Genomic DNA, 16,958 nt, shown 5'->3' with positions numbered 1-16,958 from the left:
GCTCTCTTCCCCTATCACAATACTTTGTGTTAGCACATGAACGGTTAAGCTCATTGTACTGCTTCTTCCTCTCATCTACCAGCCCTGTTGTACAGAGACTGCAAGGGATTGAGGTACTTACAGTACACTCCTTGCATTAAAAATATGCATGTATTTTACATCTCTATGAAAGTTTTTTTTCTGCTGTATGCGTTCCCATTTGGGTAATTGATCACTTTTATTTGGGAACCACGTTTCAAATTAATCATATTTTGGGCTAGCAGCACTTTCTCTCCACCCAGGTGGGTGGGTTTCACTTGATTATTGATCACTTTATTTGAATTGGTGGCCATTGTAACTGAGAAAAAAAGTTAGGGAAGATCCAACATTTAGGAGTTGTCCCCAGATTAAGAGAAAAGACAAAATCTTCCAATGGGGACATCTGTCCTAGGAACAACTGTATAAGAGGAGAATTCCCCTCACTTTGGGAGATGTCCTCCAACTTATCTAGTGTCTCTGAGATTCCCAAGTGGTCCACAGTCAAAAAACAAAACAAAACAAAAACATAACCAGTTAGGGGTTTTAATCCTTCCTCACTGTATTCAAATCTGAAAAAAATGTGTTGCTTTGCAGCCTGAAATGAAGACAGACAAAGTTTTTGTTTTATCCCCATTGCTCGTGCACCTTATAACATCCAAGTGAAAGATGTGGTTTAAGTCTGGGCTCTGCAAGGACTTTCTCTTTTTTACTCCTTCAACTACTGTGTGGTCATTTTTGCTGTGTGCTTTGGGTAATTGTCATGTTGGAAGGTAAACCTTCCCATTGACAACTTTCTGGCAGAGGACTTGATCAGTGGAAGGTTCGGGGCTCGCTGTATTTCACGGATCGCGGTGCGCACCGTAAGCCTGCTGCTAGCTGGAGGAGCCTCTCATCTCCTGTGTTGCTGTCTTGGAAGGTTCGTAGAAACAGTTACCGAAAATGAATGATTGGACTCCCATTGCAAAAGAATATGACCCTCTTAAGGCTGGCAGTATTGATGGTACAGATGAGGAGCCACATGATCGCGCTGTCCTTCGGGCCATGTTGGCTCGTTATGTGCCCAATAAAGGTGTTGTTGGAGACCCACAGTTAACGTTATTTGTGGCTAGATTAAGCCAAGAAACAACAGAGGAGAAGCTAAAAGAATTTTTTTCTCGCTATGGAGATATACAGAGGATCCGATTGGTTAGAGACATCATTACTGGGTTTTCAAAAGGCTATGCTTTTATTGAATATAAACAAGAGAGTGCCATAAAAAAAAGCCTACAGAGATGGCAACAAACTAGTAATTGATCAGCATGAAATATTTGTGGATTATGAACTGGAAAGGATGCTGAAAGGATGGATTCCACGTCGACTAGGAGGAGGGTTTGGTGGTAAAAAAGAATCCGGACAATTGAGATTTGGAGGACGTGACAGACCATTCAGGAAACCAATTAATTTGCCAGTCTACCCAATTAATGCTCGCGCTGAAGGATATCTTGATAAAAGACACAGATCTAGGTCTAGAGAAAGACCTCAAGAGTGGAGAGAGAAGAAAACAGATTTTTTTCAGGACAGAGGAACCGAAGGTAGACGGCATGATAGGTCACATAATCGTCATAAAGAACAGACTGAAGAGAGACTTTACAAAGCTGAGTGGAGCAGAGAACAGGGAAGAGGTGAAAAACTCAAACAAAGAAAGGATAACAAAAGAGACAGAAGTAGAGAAGGAGACTTCAAGAAATAGTGACCAGAGACAGTTGTGCTAGATGTCATGTATACGTAACTTCTACTGTATAGGAAACAATCATTCCACATTACCAGTGCCATCCAAATGAGCATTAAAAATCTATTCAGAGATGTCAAAAAAAAAAAAAAAAAAACTTTCTGGCAGAGGGCAGCAGATTTTCCTCCAGAATTTGAAAGTATTTTGCCCCATTCATTTTCTTTTATTCTGACAAGCGCTCCAGTCCCTGCTGCAGAGAAACACCCCCATAACATGATATTACCACCTCTATACTTTACTGTAGGAATGGTGTTATTTGGATGGGGAGCTGTATTGGATTTCCGCCAGACATATTGTTTGGTATCGAGGCCAAATAATTACATTTTAGTCTCATCTGACCACCTTTAACGCACTTTGAAGATTCTGAGGCCACATGGAAAAAAGTGTTATGGTCAGATGAGACTAAAATTTGATTGTTTGGCCTTAACACCAAACGATATGTCTGGTGAAAATCCAATACAGCTCCCCATCCAAAAAACACCATCCGATGGAAAATGTGTGATAGGACCTTGTTGTCGGAAATTCCAACCGCGTGTAGGCTCCATCACACATTTTCCATAGGAATTTCCGACACACAAAGTTTGAGAGCAGGCTATAAAATTTTCCGACAACAAAATCCGTTGTCGGAAATTCTGATCGTGTGTACACAAATCCGACACGCAAAGTGCCACGCATGGTCAGAATAAATTAAGAGACAAAAGCTATTGGCTACTGCCCTGTTTATAGTCCCGACGTACGTGTTTTACGTCACCACATTCGGAACGCTCAGATTTTCCGACAACTTTGTGTGACCGTGTATATGCAAGACAAATTTGATCCAACATCCGTCAGAAAAAATCCATGGATTTTGTTGTCGGAATGTTCGATCAATGTCCGACCGTGTGTACAGGGCATAAAAGTAAAGCATGGAGGTGGTAATATCCTGTTATGGGGGGTGTTTCTCTGCAGCATGGACTGGGGCACATGTCAGGATCGAAGGAAAAATGGATGGGGTAAAATACCATCAAATTCTTGAAGAAAATCTGCTACCCTCTGCCAGAAGTTGTCAATGGAAAGACAAACATTCAATGGAAAGAAGCTTTACCTTCCAACATGACAATGACCCAAAGCACACAGCAAAAATGACCTCTTTTCTTTTTCAATGTCTGGGCTCTGACTAGGCCATTCACATTTTCTTTTATTCTGACAAGTGCTCCAGTCCCTGCTGCAGAGAAACACCCCCATAACATGATATTACCACCTCCATGCTTTACGGTAGGAATGGTGTTATTTGGATGGGGAGCTGTATTGGATTTCCGCCAGACATATTGTTTGGTATTGAGGCCAAATAATTACATAATTACATTTTAGTCTCATCTGACCACCTTTAACGCACCTTGAAGATTCTGAGGCCACATGTCCCAGTGTCCCCCTCTGTGTTCCCCCCAGTGTCCCCCTGTGTCCCCCCCCCAGTGTCCCCCTGTGTGCTCTCCCTCCCCAGTGTGGCACTGATTGAGGAGGCACTAATATGCTGCCCTTATGGGCACTGATAGGTGGCACTAATATGTGGCATCAATGAGCAAAGATAGGTGGCACTGATGGGTGGCACTGGAGGGCACTGATAGGTGGCACCTGTGGGCACTGAGAGGCGGCATGGATAGGCAGCACTGATGGGCACTGATGGGCATTGAGGGGTGGCACTGATAGGCAGCACTGATAGCCAGCACTGACTGGGCTCACTAATGGGCACTGATTGGTGGCATTAAGGTGAAAAAACACCTGACAGTGACTGGCCCCCCAGCCCCCCATTTTACTTACCTGAACCCTCGAACTTGACCGGGCAGGGACACGCAGTCTCTCTGCCCAGGGTTCATGGTTCTTGATTGGATAGATTGATAGCAATGCAGCTATTGCCTCCCGCTGCTGTCAATCAAATCCAATGAAGTGAGCGCCGGGGCGGGGCCAAGTCCTGCATTCGACCTCTAGACGCCGAATGCTGGACTCGGGAGCGTGCCCGCAAGGTAACCCCCTCGGGGAATCGCCTCTTCGAGGGGGTAATCAGAAGTGGGGAGGAGCCGTGAGAGCCGGCGGGGGACCCAAGAAGAGCAGGTTCGGGGCCACTCTGTGGAAAACCAGCTGCACAGTGGAGGTAAGTATGATATATTTGTTATTTTTTAAAAAAACAAATGTTACTTTTACAATCACTTTAAGGCCTGTGTCAGGATGTGCCTGTGGTCCACAATGGTGCTCAATGAATGAGAACAATACAAATTGAAATTAAATAGGCTTCATGTTCTTTCAGTCTATATTACTACTCTTTATGGCAGTATATGGTGAATATGGATGTAGAGTATATAGTGAATGTGGCGTTCCATTTAGCTTAGAGTTGCAACATTTCACTGAATATTTAAATTGGTGACATAATAATACAAAAAAGATATTTGCAGATCAAAATATCAAAAAAATGCCTCTCTGCTTGGAGGAATGTAAATAGAAGTTACTGACCACATAATACAAATGATCTCGTAGCATGTTCTGCCCAGTCTTATCTCAATATTACATCATCTGACATCTTTCATCATCCTGGAAACAGCAGTTATAATTCCGCCCTTATTATATTTACTGATTCTAAATACTGGCAACTTTACAGACATTTAAAACATTCTGAGAAACACAATAAAACAGAATTCTAGGCAGATACAGGCAGATATGGATTTTGCCAAATACATATTTTAAAAAGCAGCAACTGTAGGTACTTTTATATAACTTGTTTAGCTTATTCTAATACATTAGAGCTCAGATTGGGGAAAAGAGGGGTAGTACTAGCCAATCAGGGAGCTGCAATCTCATGTGTTGGGGAGAAACATGGTGAGAGGGATGGGAGACCATGAGATGAGCTCACCAGTCTGCTGCTTCTCCTTTCACTGTCCAATCGCAGGCTGGATGCTTGAAGAGGTAGATTGCTGACACTGGAACCTTAGCTAGATATACTTCAGTACTACTGATATACAGTATATGACAAAAACGTTCTAGTGGTGTCCCAATGAGGCATCTAGGTAATAAGTGTACCAAATCACTATAAGACAACAACCTTGAACTGGGGAAGCATTAACAGAGTCTGAAAATCAAAACGCCACACCAAACTGTTAGAGACAGAGTCCAAAAAGAGATTTTATTCCAAACGTATAACTGGTGCAACAGCCTATGTATGTGTTTTGGGGACCATGCGTCGCCCCCTTCATCAGGGCTTAAAATGTACAATATCTGCTAATATGGACTCGAGACAGTTTAAACTCTCTATTATGAGCACTTAACAATAATCAGCAGCTGGTGGAAACAGCACAGCTTTCAATGGAGCCAGTTCACATATGTCCAGGATGGCCACGGTCCATATATAAAAAGAGTTCTGTGTATTTTTCTGTCCGGTTCGTAAGTAAAAATTCGCACCTGAATTACACCTGAACCGATGAGCAATACCGCACCAGACTCCTTTTAAAAACCGTGCTGAAACAGCGGCCGGACATATGTGAACTGAGTCTAAAAGCTACATTCTCTGCTCTATAATTATGCCCCCAAGTGTTTTAGCTATATTAAAGTGTAAAGGCATTTTGCCTATGTGGACCAAAGAAACAGCATCACTTCAATGCAAATCACTTCCCTCAAATGGCAGCACCGCCTCCATCACCTTCTGCTAATTCTGAGAAGTAAAACATTTACAAATGTGATATCTGTAATTTGCAATCTTTAAATGTGTGCATTAAAAAAAATGAAATACTTTGGTTCTAAAGGGACAATTTCATAGCTAGTAATAGTTAGCCACATTCTGCTGGACGTGTTCAGAAATGTTGAGGACGCTCCAGTACCCATCCAAGTGGCTTCTGCAATTTCAGCGAGTGTCTAGAACAGTGATGGCGAACCTTGGCACCCCAGATGTTTTGGAACTACATTTCCCATGATGCTCATGCACTCTGCAGTGTAGTTGAGCATCATGGGAAATGTAGTTCCAAAACATCTGGGGTTCCAAGGTTTGCCATCACTGGTCTAGAACATACTTCAACATTTATATCCACACCAGCATGATGACACTTTTACCACCATTGCATGATGACACTGGTACCACCATTAAATGCAAATGTTGATTGTCCAAGAACATGAAGGAGGTTGTAAATATTTGTAAAAATGTTCTCATTACTTAAAGTGATATTAAACCTACAATGTATTTATTTTTTTTAATAAGAAACATGTTATACTTACCTGCTTTGCACAGAGCAGCCCTGATCCTCCTCTTCTCAGGTCCCCTGTCAGTGCTCTGGGCTCCTCCCCCCTGCCCAGGGGCTGCCCCCATAGCAAGCCACTTGCTCTGAAGGCACACGAGAGTGTGCCTGCTCCCAAGCTGCCTCTGTGCATCTATAGCCCCCACTACTGTGTCTCAGCCAATGAGGAGGTAGAGACCTGGAAGAGCAGCGGGTCTTGTGCACATCGCTGGATCACGATCAATTCGGGTAAGTATTTAGGGGGGTCTGGGAGGAAGCTGCATGCAGAAGTTTTTTTACCATCATGCACAGAATGCATGAAGGTAAAAAAACATTCTGCTTTTAGAACCACTTTGATCCAGCCGCCACAATGTCATAAAATATGAGACAGGTGTTAATTTTTGAGTTTTGAAGATGTTAAAATGCCATTATAATTGAAAGACAGATGGAGTTGAAGGCCTGACTTCTGTTTGGGAATGGTTGTTTAAATTTGACATAGATGGCTTTTCACTCCTCTTGCAAATTTGTTATTCTCTCTCTCTCCAAAATGTGCACCTCATTGTCCCTTTTTATTGAAGCATTGTATATCTAAAGACAAAAGAAGTGGAGTTGGATGGAGTAGGGAAAGATTACCCTCCCCCTGCCAGTTGTTTTTTTCCAATTCGGGAGTTTTCCCTTCACTTCCTGCCCCATAGACACCACGTGAATTAAGAAGAAACCCCTTTAAATGCCAACCTCTAAGATGGATGGATGTCAGAATGACAGAGGAATTTGATTCCAATATAGGGACATTCCATCCAAATAAGGAGCAATTGTGCATCGGCATGGACTCTTGTAGTCGTCATTGTGCAGTTTCTGTGGCGCAAACGGTTAGCGCATTCGGCTGTTAACCGAAATGTTGGTGGTTTGAGCCCACCCAGGGACGCTCATGTTTTCTCATTACCTTAGTGGGGCCCGAAGACTAAAACAAAGCGTGTCCTTTGGTTCTCTTCAGGTGACTGGCAACTGAGCATCCAAACAAAAGAGGTTTCATAGTTGATCAAGACACTTCTTAAGAAGACCACATATTTCTTATTATTGTATTTATTTTCTGTGTGGGAACACTGCCTTATGTGTGGCGGCTTCTTAGACCTCTTTAATTGTTTTTATTCACTTTGGTTTGTTGTTTTTCTACTTTACTAGCAGAGAATGCGATAACGCTGGTGTACTAGGAGACAGGGATGTCTGTCAGAAGGGACAGGGGGATTTGGTTCCAAAAGAGGGACATTCCACCCAAATGTGGGACATTTGTGGATTGGGCATTGGGATTGACTTTTGTAGTCTTCATTAGGAAAGCATTTGACAACACTGGTGTACAATTGAGAAACAGAGACAGAACATCTCGCCTGAAAAACACCTTCATGGCAGGATTGACAGAATTAATTTGTCTGAAAGCACAGACTTAAATATATTGAAAATGACTTATGAAATGACATTAAAAGAAAAGTATGTTTTTTTTTTTTTTTTTTTGCAGAATCATACTTAATTAGGTGGGTGCAGCATCGCTCCGAGGTTGCATCTGTCAGCTCTAAGGCTGGAATTTGAGTGATCAAATACTGCTGGTCACTCAGTTTTCAGGGCTTCCTGAGCAGAATGTTGGTGACTGTCAGTCACCACTGTCTGCTCCCCCCCCCCCCCCAGCTCACTGGAGCACTGGGCTGTGGAGGGGGTGTCAGCGGGCAGCTCAGGCTCTCAGTGGCTTGCTGAGAGGCTGAGCCAGGTGTCGGTCCAGGCATGTGGGCAGATCCCAGCTTCATTTTTGCGATCTTGCCTGAGCCTGGATAAGCTCTGTTACATCAGCCGACAGTGGGTTCAAGCCCACTGTCTGCTGAACACGGGTCACAGGAGTGCAGAATGAATTTTGGCTGTACTCCTTTAAAATGATAAAACTAATGTTAGATTTTAGTGGTCGGGTTTACAGATATAATTTGTACCACCCACACGTCTCTCAGGTCAGATAAAATTGCAGATGTCATATGATGTTATATGATAAGAAATAAAAAAATAAAAAACTGAAGGCATTTTAAAATAAGTTGTACATTTAAATAAAGTAAATGTAAAAGCACATAGGAAGCATCTGATACATTTTTCAGCCTCTAGTGTGCAGATAAGGATTTAGTAGGCCCTTTTCTTTAATACCCAACCAGTTTGCCTGAAAGGTACCAGCTAGAGAAAAGTTTGCTGGGACACTTTGCACTGTTTCTGCACCCTGACCTACATTGGGTATTTGGAACACAAACAATCCTCGTGATCCCATTTGGTTTGCTCAGAGCGCACACACCCCAAGACAAAACGAATATATTCCACATGACATGACTGCCAGCACACTGGAGTTGTTGGAACAATCTCTCTACAAAAACCACAAATCAAACAGATCAACATTACCAAGCCAGGGACTTTGCTAAATGAAATCTCCAAATCTAAACAATAAGACTTTCTCTTGGCTGCACTGTACGAGTTACACAAACTACGGCTGGATTGTGATTAGTGAGGGTGATATATTTATTTTATCTCGTTTCATGGATATAGCAACGACCAGAATGGTTTCTCTGCAAGATCTCAAGCAAACCAATAAACTTGTAAAAATAATATTCCTATTTTTCATTTTTCCCATGATGATGCAAAATTCATACAGTGTGGAGTGAGCACAGCTGTGTGCACAGAATTGCTAATGTTATTCCTTGCTTAGACATTTCCCCTAAAGGAAAAAAATGTATTTTTTCCCCTCTTAGAGCAATTAGACTGAGCTTAATGAGGGTTTTTAGCCATCCTCTGAATCATCCGCAGGTTTATATTTCAGAGGATGCAACATGTTTTCTTTTTTCTGATTTTTTTCTTTCTCCCTTTTTTGGTTAAACTCAATGGACGTGTATTTTTTCAACTCAACTATATAACTATTTTTCCTTTTAATCAAAATGATGCATCGAAAAATTAAGAGCAGACACTGTATAATAACTACTGACTTTCCACATATCCCAGATAGCAAGCAATTGTGCTGCAAGTTTGAAAATGACTTGCTAAGCTATTGCTAGACTTGCCAGGCTTCACAAGTTTGCATTGCATGACTCCAGATCAACTTTCTTTGCAAACATTCTGCAAGTCTGCTGCAAAGTCTGGTTCAGTTATGTTGTGCAATAGTCATCCCACCACTGGGGGCACTGTGACCTGCAGAGATCTTGTTGTAGGCTCACCACTACAACTTTGCTCTTGCTAGAGAATTGCCACGCAAATTGCTACAAATTGGAAACATGTCAACTAGAACCAAATGGACCTTTACTACTATTTTCAGTAAATCCAATACCCCACCATCCGTAAGCTAAACTGTGCTACTTCCCCTCCCCATCACCAGCTGCTTTCTTGCCTTCATTATAGTGCCATGGGCCGAGCTCCATTGACTTGAATAGTGTCATATATCAAGACAAGCAAACAGCTGATGGGTGGAGGGTGGGGGGTTGGTGCAGTTTAGCTTAGATGTGTGTGTGGAGGGGTATTAGCAAACATCAGCAGAGATACTAGGGTTGTGAAATACCTGGAGGAGAGCAATGAAGCTGCGGTTAATGGTGGGTGTGGGAAAATTACATTAACAGTGGGAGGGGCTTAAATGCAGGGGTCAAGAGTGTGTAATGCATAGAGTATGAGGATCAGGAGTGCATAATGCACACCATGCAGAATTCAGTTATGTGTAATGCAGACGTGCATAAGACACAGAGTGCATGTGCTAGGAGTGTGCAATGTACAGAGTGTAGGGGTCAGGAATGTATAATGCACAGAGTGCATGGGTCAAACTTCATAATGCATAGAGTGTAGGCAGGGCTGTCTTTAATACTGATTGGACCCTGGCCAAACATTTTCCTTGGCCCTCCTGAATCCTCTTGTCAACTATCTAAGGGCTGTGCAGCCTCAAAGGGCAGCTGTTTTGGGCCCCACAACAATGACTGGGCCCTGTGTTAAAGATGGCCCTGAGTGTAGGGGTCAGGAGTGTATAATACACAGAGTGCAATGTCAGGGGTGTGAAATGAACAAAGTGCAAAGGTCAGAGGTGTATAACACACAGAGTGCAGGGGTCAGCAGTGTGTAACACACAGAATGCAGGGTCAGGAGTACCTAAGGCACAGTTGTCAGGAGTCTGTAATGCACAGAGTGCAGGGACCAGAAGCATAAAACTGACAGAGTACAGAGGTAAAAAAATGTGTAAAACACAAAATGCATGGGTGAGGAGTACATAGACTGCAGAGTGGAGGCATCAGGAGTGCATATTGTGCAGAGTGTAGGGGTCAGAAGTAATGCTTAGAGTGCAGGGGTTAAGAGTGTGTAATACACAGCATGTAGGGGTCAGGAGTATGTAACACACAGAGTGTGGAGGTAATGAGTAGGCAACACATAGAGTGCAGGGGTCAAAAATTAAAGCTGAAGTTTAGCAAAAAAAAGCTTAACAGATATCTGGTCCTTATCTTTATGTGAATGAGTGATACATAGTATCCCTGGTAACTCATTCACAAAAAAAAAAAAAAAAAAAAAAAATCAACACACACACTGTAACAAAATCCATTATTTAGAAATATATACTACATATACAGTATGTCACAAAAGTAAGTGCACCCCTCACATCTTTGTAAATATTTTATTATATCTTTTCATGTGGCAACACTAAAGAAATGACACTTTGCTACAAAAGTAGTGAGTGTACAACTTGTATAAGTGTAAATTTGCTGTCCCCTCAGAATAACTCAACACACAGCCATTAATGTCTAAACTGCTGGCAACAATAGTGAGTACACCCCTAAGTGAAAATGCCCAAATTGGGCCCAATTAGCCATTTTCCCTCCCCAGTGTCATGTGACTCGTTAGTGTTACAAGGTCTCAGGTGTGAATGGGGAGCAGGTGTGTTAAATTTGGTGTTATCGCTCTCACTCTCTCATATTGGTCACTGGAAGTTCAACATGGCATCTCATGGCAAAGAACTCTCTGAGGATCTAAAAAAAAGAATTGTTGCTCTATATAAAGATGGCCTAAGCTATAAGAAGATTGCCAAGACCTTGAAACTGAGCTGCAGCATGGTGGCCAAGACCATACAGTGGTTTAACAGGACAGATTCCACTCAGAACAGGCCTCGCCATGGTAAACCAAAGAAGTTGAGTGCACGTGCTCAGCATCATATCCAGAGGTTGTTTTTGGAAAATAGATGTATGAGTGCTGCCAGCATTGCTGCAGTGGTTGAAGAGGCGAGGGGTCAGCCTGTCAGTACTCAGACCATACGACACATGCTTCATCAAATTGTTCTGCATGGCTGTCGTCCCAAGACGATCACTGCCTTGCTAAAGAAGCTGAGGGTAAAGGTGATGGACTGGCCAAGCATGTCTCCAGACCTGAACCCTATTGAGCATCTGTGAGACATCCTCAAACGGAAGGTGGAGGAGACCAAGGTCTCTAACATACACCAGCTCTGTGATGTCGTCATGGAGGAGTGGAAGAGGACTCCAGTGGCAACCTGTGAAGCTCTGGTGAACTCCATCCTCAAGAGGGTTAAGGTACTGCTTGAAAATAATGGTGGCCACACAAAATATTGACACTTTGGGCCCAATTTGGACATTTTCCTTTAGGGGTGTACTCACTTTTGTTGCCAGTGGTTTAGACATTAATGACTGTGTGTTGAGTTATTTTGAGGGGACAGCGAATTTACACTGTTATACAAACTGTACACTCACTATTTTACATTGTAGCAAAGTGTCATTTCTTCAGGGTTGTCACATGAAAAGATATAGTAAAATATTTACAAAAATGTGAGGGGTGTACTCACTTTTGTGAGATACTGTGTATATATATATATATATATATATATATATATATATATATATATATATATATATATATATTTTATATCCCGCAGTGTAAATGCATTGATTAATTTTATTCAGAAATGTATATCCATCGTCAATCACGAAATCACAATGACCAATGTATAATGACTAGCCAAAACAAAGGACAATGACCCACTAAGATGGTCTGCTTCTGATGGACTCTCACTGCTAATGGCTTTTCCTCAGATTGCTGCTGAATGTAAACAGAAGGGCTAGGCATGTCATATTTAGTCTATGACGTCACCCGGGATATTTTTTGTTGGCACCCTGTTTAGGAAAGGTGACATTAAGGGATGGTAGGTTGCACAGGCACAATATGATTGCTCTCAGGCACCTGCTTTGGACATCAAGGCCCCATTCACACCTGCATTTGGGGCTGGCTGCAGTTACTGTGGAAGACTCAGCTGAGTTTCTTGCAATTATCTGTGGGGCAGGAGGCCCATTTCAAAGCAATGGGAAGGTACCCACAGTTATTCATGGCCATTCATGTGTAATCTGTCATGCAACAGTTACCTGCGGATGCTCTGCCCTGAATGCAGACTGTCCAGAGCTGATCTGGAGCTTAAAATCACCAAGGGAGATCCACACCTACCGGGGTCTTAGCTACAGTACTTAGACCCTGTACATGGTGTGAACCCAGTCTTAGTAAAATTGACCTATAGTATATAAGAAAAATGGGCAAAAGTGGAGTACAAGGAGCAGCATTAAGTTTTTCTACCTTTCCTCTTTACCTCTCTTCAAAGTTCATTAAAGATCTCGCCAGAGCTAAAAACGACCCAAGCTTCTCAATGATCTCAAGCATTCCTGGTCTTTCACCTTCATAAAGAGAAAAACTTACCACTAAATACAAGACTTTAGGAATGTTGAAACGACCAAAACACCTACTGTCTATTTCATGACAAACCACATGGTCTCAGAAAGTGTCATACATGCAAAGGTAAACCCTTTGAAGTACGTAAAGAGTTCTAAAAAAACATTGCTTACATTGGGATTGTGAACAAAGTGGGTTTTGATGCTGAGATCTTGACTAATTGGTGATTGTATTTGGCACAAGTTATTTCTCTTTTTCTTTGGAAGCTTTACAATCAGCTTTTAAAACTTGTTTTTTGTCTCCCATTTTCCATTGCTTTTTAAACAACATCCTATTTCCCTTCATGTAATCTGCCAAATAAGGGAAGTGATTACTGTAACTGTTTACAGGTGTTATATATGTTCACCTCACATTGAGCTTTTCACATTGGGACTGTGAACAAAGTAGAATTGTAAAAAGTTTAGTTTTAGAACAGGATTTCTACTTCTGTTGGGATCTTGACTGCTTGGTGGTTGTTTTTGGTACACATGATTGTTCATTTGCTATGGAAACTTTACTATCAAAAAAGGGAAGATAAGAAAATGGAACAGGCAACCTTGAAATGAGTCTTCTACTCAATGAGCAGGTGGTTAATGGGGTCGATGTGGAGGGTGGAGGGGTAGGTCAGGATACCCTCAGGGTAGAGAGCAGAGTGTGGTTGTAAATAGGGTTCACTTGGAACAGAGATCAGTCACTAGTGGTGTACCACAATAATTTTCTACTAAGTCCTGTTCTATTTTAGGCTTTATTCACACCTGTGCGACTTGTATTGCAACTTTAGACATCAAAGTTGCATGACAAGTCGTTTTCCAATGATAACCATTCATATATGTGTGACTTAAAGTTGCAGCGACTTCAAAATAGTTTATGCAATACTTTGGTCCGACTCATGCAACTTGAGGGCCATAGACTTCAATGTTAACCCTCAGAAGTTGCATGAAAGTCGTACCTGAATGTTATACAATGCAACAGTTGTCCATTATCACTGGTCAAAACCAAAGTTGTATGCAAGTTGTACCAATCCAAAGTTGCACCAAAGTTGCACTCCAAAGTAGATGCAACTTTGGAGTTGTACAAGTGTGAATGGAGCCTAACCTGCTACATAATTTGGCATTGCTGGAAGATTAGTCAAAGCAGTGGAAATTGCAGTTCAATGTTTCTAAATTTAAAATAATGCACCTAGGGAAAATAATCCATTGAGAAAGTACAACATTGGGGGTACAGTGTTAGCCAGCACTGCAGAAGATAACGACTTCAGTGAGGAAAGTGAATTGAATTCTGGAATGCATCACTAGAGGGATCACAAGCAAGAGGAAGGAGGTTCTAATTCCCCTATAGAGATCCTTAGTGAGACCTCATTTAGAATCCTGTGTCTGGAGACCTCACTTACACAAAGATATTGATAAGATAGAACGAGTCTAGAGACAGGTAATAAAAATGGTGATAGGTCTGAGGGATAAAACATATCAGCAGAGACTTTAGAAACTTAATACCGTGTTTCCCCGAAAATAAGCCTGGTTCTTATATTAATTTTGGCAACCAAAAACACACTAGGGCTTATTTTCAGGGGTAGGTCTTATCATGCTATGTGTTTTCTTTCCCCCCTGCCTGTCAGAAATCCCCTGTGGAACTGTGTAAAAGTGCTTGTAAATTCCTAAAATCCACAGCACCACATATTGCAAAATGTGTATGTCTGCAATCCAATTGTGCCACATACCTTCTTCTAGTGCTGGGCGCATCTGTAACCCGCCGAAGCTCTCTTCCCTTCTTTGAGCACTACAGAGGGAGGGGGGCCCGACATCAGCTAAGCGCCGCTGGACTCTACCATGGCCCGCCGGAGGCCTCTTCCCAGCTCTAAGCCCAAGATCCCCCACTGACAGCTTGCAGAAGAGCAGAAGAGCAGAGCAGCGTGAGATCAGCTGAGAGCAGCGGGAGGTCAGCGCTATACCGAAGGTATTTGGCACAACTAGATCACATAAACACACACACACACAGTCTACACTATATAACTTTGTAATAGAGTGTACTCTAGTATTTCACCAGCACTTTAAACTAGGGCTTATTTTCAGGGTAGGGCTTATATTGCAGCCCTTCCCGAAAATCAGAGTAGGTTTTATTTTCGGGGTAGGTCTTATTTTCGGGGAAACACGGTATGTACAGTCTGAAGGGAATAAGGGAAAGGGGAGACATGATTGAAATCTTTAAATACATGAAGGGGGTGAATAAGGTTAGCTCAAATCTAATTTTAGAAAGTATTTTTTTACTGAAAGGGTAGTTGATGCTTGGAATAAACTTCCAGCAGAGGTAGAGAGACAGTCAACAGTAAATGGCTTTAAACATGCTTGGGACAAACTCGATGGACTACTCCTTTTTTTCTTTTCATGGTCTTTTTTCTGCTGTCACTTTTCTATGTTTCTGTTTCCAAGGCTCAAATTACCGGTTACCTTCATGTTGTGGGGTAGCACAGTGGCTTGGTGGCTAGCATCCCTGCCTTGAACCTCTGGGATTCTCAAGCCTCGTACACACGATGAGAATATCAGACAAATGATCGTCCATTTTTTTTTCTTCTGCATGCTAGTCTCCATATTGAAAACGAATAGGTTAGTAAACTTATGAAAATTCTCGTACAACAGAATACAACTTCGGAAGTGATGTAATATATTGTATTGTATTTGTATTGTATTTTTGGATGAATACCATACTGAGTAAACGAAAATCATATGATCTGGTATCGTACGTGAAAATTTTTCTTGTTTGTCCCTTCGGATGAACTGTCGTTATCAGTTCTCGAAAGCTGCATACTAACAATCAGATTATTGTACGACCACTTAGAAAGTGGTATTTTTCACCCGATTTTCTGATCGTGTGTACCAGGCAGTGACGGCTTGCGCCAAATATTTTTGGAGGGGGAACAAATTAACGCCATTCACCCCCCGGGGAGACGGACAGGAATGGGAAGGCGGCGATCGCTTCAAGCACTTCCCCCAGCAGGAGATGGATGGCAGATAGGAAGGCGTCAAGACTAACCTTAACATAGGAGGTAGGGGAAATGATGAGATGGCCATTGCTTCTCCTCCGGGCTGAACAGAAAGTGTGACCGCCACTGGTACTAGGCATTAGTTCTGATACCAACCTGGACATTATCATGTTCTCCCTGTGCTTGTGTGGGTTACCTCCTACACTCCAAAGACATACAGGTAAGTTAATTAGATCCTGTCTAAACTGGTCCCGGTATATGTATGCATATGGGATAGAAATCTTACGCACTGTACACGATCAGATTTTTTCAGACGGATTTTGGGCCAAACTTGTCTTGCATACACACGGCAAAGTTGTCGGAAAATCCAATCGTTCTGAACGTGGTGACGTAAAACACGTACGTCGAGACTATAAACGGGGCAGTAGCCAATAGCTTTCGTCTCTTAATTTATTCAGAGCATGCCTGGCACATTGTGCGTCGGATTTGTGTACACATGATCGGAATTTAAATGATCGGATTTTGTTGTCGGAAAATTTTATATCCTGCTCTCAAACTTTTTGTGTCGGAAATTCCGACGGAAAAAGTCAGATGGAGCCCACACACGATCGGAATTTCCGACAACACAATCCGATCACACTTTTTCCATTGGAAAATCCGACCGTGTGTACAGCGCATTAGAGTGAAAGTTCCTTATGGGCAGGGACTGATGTGAATGTACAATATTTAAATGCGGTGCGTAAATTGTCAATGCTATCTAAATGTTGATGCTTGCACAATTAATGGCCAATAGGGTATTTATTAATAAAAAATTTTAAAAAATGAAAAAATTAAAGTACAACCCTTTCATACAACCCTTTTGTTTTAATAGTGTATCCTTTTCATATAAACTAGACAGAAACATAGTTCTCTTCTCGCAATTACACATTAAGTTTATAAGCCATGCATTTCTTCCAAGGATTTCTTTTTGTCAAAGTAAAAATACATTTTTGGGGCTGTTTTTTACAGTAAAGGCTAAAATATTTCTGAGCGAAGGCACATTTAAAAAAAAAAAGACTGAAGAATTCAAAGGGACGTGAGTGAATATAAATGTAAAAATGTTTTCAAATGATAGAAAGAGATGCAGAATTTGGATACTAAGGGTGAGTGAATCTGCTCAGATTCTTTCTGCCAATGGTTTGGCGAATCCTGTTTGGATTTCGTGAAAAAAAGCCCT

At 41.8% G+C, this 16,958-nt stretch overlaps 1 protein-coding gene across 1 annotated transcript; it reads left to right on the top strand.

Annotated features, from left to right (window-relative positions):
- The first annotated feature begins 820 nt into the window (after positions 1 to 820).
- LOC141112225 (U11/U12 small nuclear ribonucleoprotein 35 kDa protein-like) lies at positions 821 to 1,892 on the top strand. The gene is given in 2 exon segments (XM_073605262.1): positions 821 to 1,272; positions 1,274 to 1,892. Coding segments are annotated over 2 exon segments (789 nt in total). The 5' UTR covers positions 821 to 957; the 3' UTR covers positions 1,748 to 1,892.
- Positions 1,893 to 16,958: the final 15,066 nt, after the last annotated feature.

The sequence above is a fragment of the Aquarana catesbeiana genome, linkage group LG01 (genome assembly GCF_042186555.1).
Source record: "Aquarana catesbeiana isolate 2022-GZ linkage group LG01, ASM4218655v1, whole genome shotgun sequence".
Taxonomy (NCBI): domain Eukaryota; kingdom Metazoa; phylum Chordata; class Amphibia; order Anura; family Ranidae; genus Aquarana; species Aquarana catesbeiana.
This window is presented reverse-complemented; position numbering and strand designations above follow the sequence as displayed.